This window comes from Lycium ferocissimum, chromosome 9 (genome assembly GCF_029784015.1).
Source record: "Lycium ferocissimum isolate CSIRO_LF1 chromosome 9, AGI_CSIRO_Lferr_CH_V1, whole genome shotgun sequence".
NCBI classification, from domain to species: Eukaryota; Viridiplantae; Streptophyta; class Magnoliopsida; order Solanales; family Solanaceae; genus Lycium; species Lycium ferocissimum.
The window spans coordinates 18,498,556-18,511,314 of NC_081350.1; the positions used below are offsets into that span (position 1 = coordinate 18,498,556).

The following is a 12,759-nucleotide window of genomic DNA, read 5'->3' on the forward strand; positions in this document are numbered from 1 at the left end:
TTGTACATAAATTGAAGAATAAGAAGTTAAGAACAAAGTTAATACTTTTTGACATATTTCATTGTTTCTTTTAGGAAGTGAATAGAGCCTAAAATTCTCGTTTCCATCTTCACTTGCAACTTTCATTTCCATCTTCACTTGCAACTTTCATATGGTAAGCACTTCCCTTTTCATCCCTGCACCCCTACTTGCTAGTAAACAAGGGAAATACAAACGTTTCAATTGGTTTATATAAAAAAGGAAGGAAGAAAGAAAATTATTTTCTTGGTATATGACGACAATATCATATTGTCCTCGAAAACAATTAGAATCCTTTTCTCTATTTTTCCTATTGGAGATTCTTTTTCGTGGGGTAGGATGAGTTAAATGATTAATGGAACAAAACCATTATGAAATCAATCATATCCGCAACTGTTCTCCAACATAAACACGTTGATGAAATAATTCAACAAAATAATTAACATTACAAAATGAATCCCATTAACATGAGCCCAGTTCTTCAATCCAGGATAACAATGATGGATAAGAAATTTTCACGAATATCAATTAACAGATATCGAACAAACACCACTGTCCCTAAAGTAATGGGAAGTATGCTTGCTTAGATACTCGTAAAATATTGAAAACAACTACTCCAGTATTCATAAATATTTTAGAAACTCAAAAACAAATTGGATCAGCTAATGACTATCTTTGGAGGCAACAAAACGACTGCTCTAAACATGCCTCCTATAACCATAGTACTACTAATGAATTCAACTTTACACATTTAAGAAACACTTTAACTAAATGTAAGTTCCATTGAGTTTTTAACTAGATTCTAGCAACCTTTGGAACATCAACAGGGAACTGGTGAATTTCATCCATCCAGGGATTCTTCTCCTTGGCTGGATTTATACTTCTCAAAGCCTTCCAAACTGCACTGTTACACTTAAATCCTGAACCAAATGCTATCTGCCACGTTCGGTCTCCCTTCCTGATCCTTCCTTTGGCTTCCGAGTAGGCCAATTCGTACCAAAGGGAGCTGCTTGAAGTGTTCCCGAATCGGTTAAGTGTCATTCTTGAAGGCTCCATGTGCCAATCAGAAAGCTGTAGGTTTTTCTCTAGTTCATCCAGTACAGCTCTTCCACCAGCATGAATGCAGAAGTGCTCGAATGCCAACTTAAAATCAGGTATATAAGGCCTAATCTTCGTCTTCAATAGCTTCCTCCCCACCAAAGTGGCAAAGAAAAGAAACTGCTCGGACATAGGAAGCACGAGCGGACCCAACGTAGTGATATTGGTTTTCAAAGCATCGCCAGCTACTGCCATCAGCTCCTTTGACAGCGAAACTCCAACTTTTCCATCAGAATCTTCCATTTGGTAAACACACGTAAAACACTTATCGTCAGCACCCTTGTGGGTTCTGACAGTATGGACAAGCTGGTACTTTGATCTTCTTCGATCGGATCTTTTGTTTGAAAGCAACACAGCAGCACCTCCCATACGGAACAAGCAATTCGGAAGGAGCATGGATTTCTCATTACCAAAATACCAGTTCAAAGTGATGTTTTCCATGCTAAGCACCAAGGCATAAGTGTTGGGATGGACTTGGAGAAGATCTTTCGCAAGATCGATAGAGATCAAACCAGCACTACAACCCATTCCACCGAGATTGTAGCTAACAATGTTCCCGCGAAGTTTGTAATGGTTGACAATCATTGCAGACAACGAAGGGGTCGGGTTAAACAAGCTACAATTCACTACTAAAATTCCAATATCCTTAGGTTTAATTCCGGTTTTAGCAAGAAGCTCGTCAATGGCTCCAAACATTACAGCCTCGGCTTCTTTTCTTGCTTCCGCCATACAAGGATTTGGCGGTACTCTAGTCACCGCTTCGGGGAGGTAAGTTGAATCACCAAGACCAGACCTCTCAACAATTTTCCTTTGAAACTCAAGGTTTCCATCCGAAAATGTTCCAACGGATTTAGACATTTCCAAGAAACTCTCCCTTGGGCACTTCCTTGCATCTTCCGGTTTATAGCACGAGAAATTGACGAGGTAGACCGGGCGAGGACGGGTAATGAAATACGCAGTAGATAAGAAGACTAAAAGGGTGGAGCAAATGACAACAGAAATGAGATTGAACCTAAGCTGATCCCAAAGGACATAAAGGTCATTGGGTGAAAATGTAGAGAGTTGAGCAACAAGGATAACAACTAGAGGTGATAAAACCAGGTACATTCCGTGTGTAATAAGGTAATGGTATCCAAGTTTAACATACTTCAATTTCACAGATTGTTTGAAATCAGGAAGCTTTCTTGAAGGTGGATTAACCGGTGTTTCTGGCTTAGATTCATTCATCTTTATGAAATTCTGACAACCCAAAATCAACAATTCAAGGGTCTATAAACAAGATTGGATGGTTACCTAATAAAGTTGACTTTTCCCAAAAATTCAGTTTTGTATGAGCTGTCAAGATTGAATTTTTACAATATCCTAAGGTTGTTCAACAACAAAGGGGCAAGAATAGTCAAGAACAAGTAGGAGTGTTTCACATGAATATCTCACCACAAACTCAGGAAAAGCAACAGAAAATCAAACAACCTCCTGCAGAAAAAAAACAATAAACTTCAATCAATCTGACTACACGTACAACAGCTAAAGTTACACTCAATCTTAGCATTTACTCCCTCTCTCACAATTTATATGGTACTTTTCACTTTCGAGATTCAAGCTATATTTTTTTACGAACATTTTTAAATGTATTTTTTATAGTATTGACATGAGAAAAAGTACAAGTCTAATTTTTGAATATTTAAATTTTTGTTGATTAGTCAAATTGACTGTATTGAAACAAAAAGTGTCAGTAAATCACATGCAAACAAATTTCAAAATTTTAAGCTGGGAGAAAAAGAAGGAAAAACCCATCTCAAAACAACCATTTATGGAACTAAAAGAGGTTAAGAATATTCCTTGAGCCGAAGATTTATCTGAAACAGGCTCTCGACCTCATCAGACTCCACTTATGGGATAACACTAAGTATGTTGTCGTGGTTGTTGCAGTTGAAAAAAGCTAAGAAAGAACAATTTAAGACAGAGTAAAGATAAGGAAAACAAACCTTAACCAGTGCAGAATACACAACTTCACTATGCTTGAGAGAGATGGAGTGAGTGAGGAAATGGTATTCAAATTGGTACAGTGATCACACTATTTATAAGTAAAGAGTGATACACTCTGCAAATTGGGATTGCATTTAAAAGGATTAAATTGTTGGGATTCTATAGTTGTACTTAGAGGTGGCAATTTCAACCAATATTTAAAAAATTAGCCAATTTAATTCATATTTTAGTGAGTCGGGTCACTCATATTTTTATTTGGTTAAATATGAGTTCCAACTATCTTTTTAACCCATAAAAATATGGACAAATATGGGTAAAATATGGATACTCATATATGAACTCATTAGATCCAATCACCCAATAACAACTCATTTTCCTCAAAATATGAAAAAAATATTTGCCTTAAAAATTTAAGGGAAAATATTTTTTCCGAACCGATTAAAAACACACCAACGCACTCCACTCTCCACCACCCACACCTACCCACCCTACTCCCCCTCACCCCACACCCACGCCACTACCACCACTCCCCCCTCCCCTCCGAAATTTTCTATTTCATATATTTTATTTCTTTTTTCTTACCTCCAATCTCGACCTTACCCCACCACCCCCGCCCCCTCTCCCCCCAACCCCTCAAGCACATTTTCTATAATATATATTATCTTACTTTTATAAAAAAAATTATAAAAAGTGAGAATTTTTTTCTTACCCCGTCTACCCTCTTCCCCGCCCATATTTTCTATTTCATATATTTTATCTATATTTCATATATTTTATCTTACTTTTATTAAAAAAAAATAATAATAAAAAAAAAGTGAGAATTTTTTTTAACCCCACCTCTCCCCCCCCCCCCCCCCCCCACCTCCAAAACCCCCACTCCAGAATTTTCTATTTCATAATATTTAATTGTAAATATATGAAAAAATTATAAACATTACACATGAAATAATATTACAGTTATATAATATGGGGTTAAACCATGACCAACCCACACATTTATCACCCAACTCATATTTTACCCACATAAAATATGAGCGGATTGAAATACAACTCATTTTATTCAAATCATTTTTAACCCGGTCAAATCCAAACAAACCCCACCCATTTGACACTCCTAGTTATACTCCACATGTAGGTCTGGGGTCCTTGTTTTGAGCCGCCAGTTTTTCACCTTTTTAGTGCAATGAGAATCACGTTTCTTCAAAATATATACTCCCTCCGTCACAAAAATATTGTTTTAATTTGACATGACACAAAATTTAAAAAAATAAAGGAAGATTTTTAAAATATGTGGTTCAAAACAAGTCTTAGATATTTATGCGACGGTAAATCATCTCATAAAGTTAAATTATTACTAAATATAGAAATGTGCCAATATTTTTGCAATAAACTAATAAGGAAAATAAAATAATCTTTTTGAGGCGGAGAGAGTATTTTTTTTTTTTGAGAGATTTGGTTAGCAAAAACTATGAGTTTTTATCATATACTATTCTTCTTACTACTTTGTTTAGAAATTTCTTATTTGGTTAGCAAATAAGTTCCGTCATAGCACACACGGTTATAATCTACTCATAATCTAACTTATATCAAACTCTTTTTTGACTTATCGTTATTATCCATAATAAACAAGTACTACCTCCGGTCTAAAACAATTAAAATTTAGTTTCTAAAACTTAATCCAAAATAATTGAGGTGATAGTTTATCAAAAAGGTATTCTATTGTTTTTTCAAATTTATCCTTGAAGCATTCTTAATTCAATAAACAAATTTAATATTTGTTATAATTTCAAAACCCTCTTAATTACAAGTATTTTAATAAATTCACCTCTTAATTTTTAAAAATAAGTCAATTTCTAAAATTTCAATTATTTTGAACAAGGAGAGAGTAATATTTACTAGTGGACCGACTCATGTGACTACAGTGGTATGTCTTGGAAAAGAAAAACGAATAGAAAATAATACGGAAAGGGGAAATTGGACGTTAGCACTTCCGTAAGGATTGCAAATTGGTTGGTAGGTACTTCCAAACGTGAATAAATGTGTTGGTGGGGAAGGGGCAGCTAGGCAATTAATTGACTTCTAGATTTTTCTTTCTTTTTTGTTTGATATTTATTTTGAAATTCAATTAATTTGAATATTTCGAAAATCTTATTTTGAAGGTTAAAGTGCTTCTATTAAAGGCGATTACATTTCGTTTGGGACTTTGGGGTATTAAAATTTAAATCAAATCGAAAATTGAATCAAAGCGAGGAAAAGGTGATATTAATTTTTAATTGATTTGATTTTTAATTTTAAAATCGATAAATTTTAAGCAAAAAATAAACGATAATATTCGAGCCAAACCGACTAGATAAATGCCTATTTAAAACTTTAAATTACACATCTATATGTATATTATTATCTAATTTATTTTGAAATCTTATAGTACAATTAAGGGTGTCAAATGGGCGGGTTGAGCTGAATTTGGGCGGAACAAGATGGGTTGAGTTGATAAATAGACGGGTTATTGACCGCCCAGAAGTTACTTGGGCTGAAATGGGTATGGTTAAAATGGGCTAAAAGCAGGTCATAACCTAATCCGTCCAATTCTTACTAAGTTTTAATTTCTTTATTTGTCTTTTTATAATTTTTTAGTACCTAATAAAATTATTTTATTCTTTATTATGACTATATATAATCTATCAAATTAAAAAAATTATCTTTTTAAAAATTTTTAGACAAGATTTCTGGTGGTTCAAATGCTTTCATGGGCTGATTGTGCCATCCCTAAGTACAATTGATCATTTGCACTCTTGGTTTGTAGTTTACTTATTTGCCTTTACACTAATTTAGTTCTTTACATTTACATTCTAGATTTATAATCTTTATTTTGATAAGTTCAAACATTTATTCCATGTTCAAAATAACTTATTTTTGTTGAGTTCTTAATTATTCATTATTTTCTTATTGAATTATCATTAAGATATCTTAGTGAATAACAACCTTTCCTAAAGAGTACTCTCTCCGTTCACTTTTACTTGTCCACTTTGGACTTTTCACGCTGTTTAAAAATAATAAATGAAGTGCATAATTTACCAATGTACCCATATTAGTTGGCGCATATTTTTATTAGATTTGAAAAATGATTTGAAGTGAGTATTTAATACTATGGGTAAAACAAGAAAAATAAATTGTCTTTTCTTGATACGTTAAAAGTGATAAGTAAAAATGAAAATTTATTTTTAGAATACTGGACAAGTAAAAGTGAACAGAGGAAATAGTTGATTTAGTCGTGTTTATGATGGAATATAATAGTTCATAGTTGGAAGATGTGTTTGCTAGTGTATGTCACATATTGTTTTTAGGAAATGACAAACTCGCCAAAATTGAAGGGATGAAAGACCGACTTATTAATTGGTTTGGTTTCTTTCAAGAAAAAACCAAACCATGAATAGCCTTATGTTATGTGATTCAAATATGAGACTTTTGATTAATAATGAAAATGTACTTACTACTCCACTATGTTTTTTTGTGATTCTTTTATTGACTCATAGAATCTAGAAGAAAATAGACTAGAAGAAACTTTATTTTTTAATACACTTTCCTTTACTCTCCAACTCTCCCTTGATAGATCATTTCTGTGTTTTACTCTTCCTCTCGGCGTGCACGTAATTCAAATTTAAAATGAATTGATAAAGGTAATTTTTGTTTAAATTGGGATGAATGTATAAGATAACTCGGAGAAGAAATTTAGAGGAACAAAATCTGGTGAGAGATAGTGATAGCAATTAATTCTTTGAGTGAAATAACTTGGTATGTCACATATGTATGACGGGTTTAAAGGTGACAATTTAAATTATGTTGAAGTGTTTACTAGTAATAGATACCGACTTTAATTGAAGTGTAAACATAGAAGTTGAAGCCAAATTTAAGTGGTCATTTATGTAGTTGGCCAATAATCAAGACTTTATCGCTTTAAATGCGTCATGCATATAGTGAGTTTTTTTTCAATTTCGTTTCTTTTTATCTAGTTTTCCTGTAAAGTCTTTACGTAAAGTCTTTACAAATTGGTTTTAAGTACTTTTCAGTTGATTAATTTTTAAGAAACATGTTTACATGTTCCGATTACTTTCAAACCAGTGAATTTTTGTTCGCGAAAAACAAATTAATGAATTCTAAAAATTCCTTAATCGGTTTCAAAAAAATTAATTTGAAGGCAAAAAAAAAAAAAAAAAAAAAAAAAAATTATGACTACAACGATATGTACTTAATAATTTCACTTATGTACAATCATTTAGTAACAAAAAAGTTTCTGGCATGATAAACTTGGATCCCATTTTATAAGGAAATTTTACTAACTTTAATGAGTCTTTACATGTGTGTGATGTTGTTCAAATGTAATCGAGAATATGAAGACAATTCCATAACAGAGGGAATATGAAGGTAATTTCAGTGTTCTTCATACTTCACTCGCAATGTCTACATTTCAAGTAATGGTAGGATGAGGAATTATATTTATTATCTAATTTTTTTCTAGAAACTCGATGCGTTTATAACCAAACTGATCCTTAGACAAATAAGTTTTTTCCATCTCCCATTTCATCATTTTTAGTCATAAATACTATAGACAGAAACTTCTAAAATTCTAGTTTAGATATGATGTAGTTTTTCATAATTAGATATTATAAACTTAAAGTAGATAATTTTAAACTTTAGGTAGTTAATGTGATGAAAAAAAGAGGAACACACAGACACACAAACACATACATATAATTTACACATTTAGACCTTGTATTTTTTAAAGTTTTCTTGTAGTTATGATAAAGAAAAGAGAAATGGAAAATAAACCAACAAAAAAGAATAAGGAAAAGAGAGGAAGTTAAAAAGATGAAACACATAAGAAGACACAAATCAAAGGGCTTCGACAGATTAGGTTAAGAAAAGAAAAAAGTAAGTAAAAAAAAAAAATCTTTTCTTTTTCCCATTTTTTTCTTCTGTCCCCCTAGTTCTTCCATCATTAAGAAATTCTCTTTGTCTTGACAAATTATTAAAAAAGAGAAAATTAACACGTAATAGCTTCTTTTCTTTTTTTTCTTTTCGTTTCTCTTCCCCTTTCCTTCTCCCATCTAACTTGTTACTTCAGTAAGATAAGTCTCCTTTTTCTTCTTCTAATATGTCTTTATAAATTTTTTTGAATAAATTAAAAAAAATTGAATAAATTTGTATAATACACTATCTCATATAAATACGAATATTTATGCAGTTTACATCCGGAGGATCTCCATCTCATCTTCTTCTATAATTTCATCCTCTTCTTTTAACGCCCAAATTTCAAGCTGTAATTATTTGCCTTTCAAACACGAAAAGCAACCAAGTATATGTTAGCATATGCTTATGAATATGTGCAATAACAATTATTCTATCATATAATACAAATATTAGAGTTTGTTAAAACAAATGGAAGAATGAAGGTAGATTGACAGGGAAAATAAGTTGCTTGTCTATGCAAACAATTGCATAAAGGTGTGATTAAATGAAATATAGAAGTGGAGATCTTAGTAGGGAAAAACTGGAAAAAAGGAAGAGTAAAGGTAGGAAATATATATATATATATGTTAAATGAGGAAGAAAAATGGAATTTAAAGAGGGGAGAGGAGGATAATAATGAAAAACAAAACGTTTCAGGAGGAAGTTATTGTGTTACCATTATGGTAATAATGAGGTACGAGATCAATAAGGCAAGGTTTCAGCAAAAAAATTTAAATGGTTCTATTGTTTCTCTTTCATATTTAATATTTAATTAAAAATCTGGTTTCTTTTTAATTTAATAGAGATTTAGCCACTTTGATATCTATATATATAATAAAGCTAGGCATAGACAAGGTGATGTGACACCTCTCTAAGGCCATCATTGCTATTTATCTTTTTTGTGGTTTTTTTGCCTTTTTTCCCAAATACTTTTATTTAAATTATTTTTAAAAATCTAAAAGTGGCTAAATAATTATATTATTAAATGAGGAAGAGATAATTGCATAACTAAATGAGGAGCACATTTAGTCCTCTGCGTCATAATTGTAACTGTATACTATTTTATATTTATATCATTAAATAATTCTCAAAGATAATCTCCTCAATTACTAAAGTAAATGCAAAAAAACTTTTAGGAAATGAAAGATCAATAACTATTAGTAAGAGAATGCATAAGAACTGATAACCGATGATATATTGAAGCTTTATTTACTGTTAATCAATGTCAATAATGTGATAGTGGAGGATTAATGGATTAATATATACTATTAGGTTCATTCTCATCTTTTCTTCTCCATGCCTATGTTTTCACTTTTCACCAATACCAGTAGACTAAATGTCCTTTTCGCTCAACATTTTTTCGTACGAAGACATGACTAATTGTTGGATCAAGATAACCTTCATATAGTTACGTGTCAACGATGAATAAAATGATTGATCTATAGTTCATAATGGGATGTCGATAATTTTTCCCTTATCTTTTGTTGTATCTACATGTTTTTTTTTTTCTAGCGTTTCTTATTGCTTGTGCACTTCTTCCTCTTCACAAAATTCTCATCTTTAATCACAGGAGAAACAAGAAGACATATGGATAATAACAATGCCTATGAAAGCGGGCTGATGAATTGGACTACAAAGAGACAAAAAAATAAACAATTTCAGACGCTCTACCTCTCTCGGATTTGGGTGACTCCTCAATCCCTCTTTTGTGTTAATCTTTCTATTTTTCTTTTTCTCTTTGAGTGAGTTTTGTGGGTTCTTTTCCAACTTTATAGGGATGAAGATAGAAGTCTTTGATGCTAAATAAAGCTGTTGCAAGAAATAAAGAATCAACAAATAATTTGGGTTTATCCAAATAATTCTTTCGTATGTTTGGTGTTTTGCCAAATGATGAGATCAACTCTCTTTGCTCCAAGGCGCCCGCACTACAACAAAAACTATTGTGTAACTATATATTAGAAGTGTTCCAAAAGATTGAAGATCGGTCGCATAACCAGAATTTCAACTTTACAGGTTATATTACTGATATTACAGAATATTATCAATCGAGATAGAGAAATTAGGTGCATAGGTTTTGAATCCACATGTGAAGTAGTAAGCAGTTACGGTCTCTTACATGAACAAGATTATGCTTTTTCATTTTATATTAGCATTATTGAAATTGCAATTATTTGCTAGCAAAATATGTTCCATTATCTTTTTGTTCATTTTTTCTAATTTTGAGTTTATTATTGCATTTTAAGAAATCCCTATATGAAGGGGATCAGCCTCGATAATTGGCAAAAATATATATGCTTCCTAAGTTTTTTTTTTTTTTTTTTTTTTTTTTGGGGGAGTGCTTAACCAAGGTTTAAAAAAAAAAAAAAGGGGGGGGGGGGTTGTGTGGGGGGGGGGGGGATACTAATCATGCTCTCTAAAAAGTTCAACTGAAGCTAAAAGAAAATTAAGAAAATTGTAATAATGATATTAATGAGTCCCATATTAAAAATCGTAATAAGAAATTTGAATTATAAACTCGCTAACCAATTTGCTTATTGAAGTTCTCTTTTAAAATTGAAGATACAAATAAGGGTAAGAAATGGAAATTGGATGTCAAAAGATTACTTTATGTACTAAAATTTAGTGATTGTGTTTTAGGAAAAGTAAAAATATTTTTTTAAATTTGTTTTTCACGATGGAATTTATTCATTCTGGAGAGTTGAAGTGGCACTTCTTAGACCAAAGACTTCTATTTTTTTTCTTTTCTTATTAAAGTCCATCTAAATATAAGTAATGATACTCACATTTTATGCTATTTAATTTTATTTATGAAATCAATACTTGGTTGGATTTGAACAAGACAAGGCGACAATTACTTCTATATAAAATTAGTAATCTTTTTCATTAGTATATTCCAAAAGTCTCTAAATATAATTAGTAATAAATATTATTATTTGCAATAACTAATAATGTTGTTTCCAAACTACATATATAATTACTAATAGTTTTTTCTCTATCCCGAAATTCCTAATACAACATAATTTAATAATATTTACTTTTATGATTGCGCGAAGCGCGGATACATTCACTAGTTATTAAGAATAAGTTGAATAAAAAAATTAGGAGAAAAGGGCAAAAAAACCACAAAAAAGATAAATGCAAATTCTGATCTCTGAGAGGTGCCACATCACCGTATCCATTCCCAGCTTTATATTATATATAGATATAGATAGGTCTCATACACCGTGCCGGCTCAAGGGCCAAGTGGATGAAGAGACCACTTTATCCCCCCATAGAAGTCGAATACGATGTTGTAACTAGGGGCAAGATACAGACTTTAGAGCGTCAAGTCATACACGAACCGGAGTGACTTCACTACCTGAAGAAAGAAAGCTGCTTCGGCTGGGTCGAACAAGACGTGTAAGACATCGAATGACAGAATATTACATATGAATACATATTTGTAATCTAAAAATATCATTGTCTTCTATTTTTAGTTATAAATAATTTCAAAATGGAAAAAAAGTGTCATCACCACTAAAAGATTGGAATCTACGAAACAAGCTACGATTATAAATTTCTTCCATCAATCTTGAAATAATTTAATTTTCAAGTAGATTTAAAATGTGTGCCTTAGAGCTTAATAACATGTTTGGCCAAGCTTCTAAAATTAGCTTATTTCAAAAAATGCTTTTTTCAAAAGTACATTTGGCGAAAGTAGTTTGTGTTTGTGCCACGACCCATTTTACTAAGCCGTGCGGGTACCTACCTTTCCCACCTCGGTAGGCGAACCCTTAACTCAACATTTACAATTAATAGAAGATAGCAGAAGGAAGTAAAACAACGTAAGTCTCACAATATGATAAAATATAAACAAGTGCGAGTAAATGAAATCACTTTGATCAAAGCTCGGTTCATTCGTACAAGAGCATCTAAATCCGAATACTAAAAGTCTGAATAATAATAGATAAGAAGTCTCAAATCATGTCTCGGAATGGAAGGTAAGACATAAGTAATAGAAGAGTCTTCAAGGTCAGCGGATGCCATGCTCACCCTGGAAACTCGAGAGGAAGCTGAAGTGTCGATCAGCTACGGGTCACAGAAGTAGATCCGACCTGGTACTCTGCATTCATAAAGAAGAATGCGGCAAGTGCGAGTCGGTACAAACAACGATCTTTGGTAGGCATCATAGGCCGAGTAAGCATAGTTAACACAATTAAGAAAATAACACAGATAAGCAAATAAACCAACTAAGCATGAGACAATATAATCGCAACCAAGTATCTGTCATCACCTATGCAACATCTAAACCCAAATAGGATAAGTTTGAGTATATCCGATCCAACCAATCACCACAATAGAGTCATCACAATACAATCATCACAACAGAATCATCACAACATCTCAAACAAGTCAAACTGCAATGCAGTGCAATAATGGTATGAATGCGATGTCATGCCATGCCATGCAAATGAGGTGTACACATGTACTCCGAATGGAAATACGACGTCTCGGTAGTAGGGGTGGGCGTTCGGTTTTTCGGTTCGATTTTTTCAAAGTTCGATTCGGTTTTTCGGTTTCTGTTTTTTGAAAGTGGACACCGAACACCGCACCGAATTAGTTCGGTTCGGTTCGGTTTTTTGAAGTTCGGTTCGGTTCGGTTTCGGTTTT

General features: G+C 32.3%; 1 protein-coding gene and 1 long non-coding RNA gene across 2 annotated transcripts; one reads left to right on the top strand and one right to left on the bottom strand.

The window, feature by feature from the left end:
• Positions 1-617: 617 nt before the first annotated feature.
• On the bottom strand, positions 618-3,257 carry LOC132029783 (3-ketoacyl-CoA synthase 11-like). Its single transcript, XM_059419137.1, has 2 exons — positions 3,102-3,257; positions 618-2,589 (listed from the first exon to the last, which is right to left on the bottom strand). The coding sequence occupies exon 2, from the start codon at positions 2,341-2,343 to the stop codon at positions 814-816; it is 1,530 nt and encodes a 509-aa protein (XP_059275120.1). The 5' UTR covers positions 2,344-2,589; positions 3,102-3,257; the 3' UTR covers positions 618-813.
• Positions 3,258-8,936: 5,679 nt separating this feature from the next.
• Positions 8,937-9,978, top strand: LOC132069270 (uncharacterized). Its single transcript, XR_009417722.1, has 2 exons — positions 8,937-9,795; positions 9,885-9,978. It is a non-coding gene; the product is annotated as an uncharacterized LOC132069270 (long non-coding RNA).
• The last annotated feature ends 2,781 nt before the right edge of the window (positions 9,979-12,759 follow it).

Coding starts and splice junctions, on each gene's coding strand:
- LOC132029783 (XM_059419137.1), bottom strand. CDS start 2,343: ATGAATGAATCTAAGCCAGAAACACCGGTTAATCCACCTTCAAGAAAG.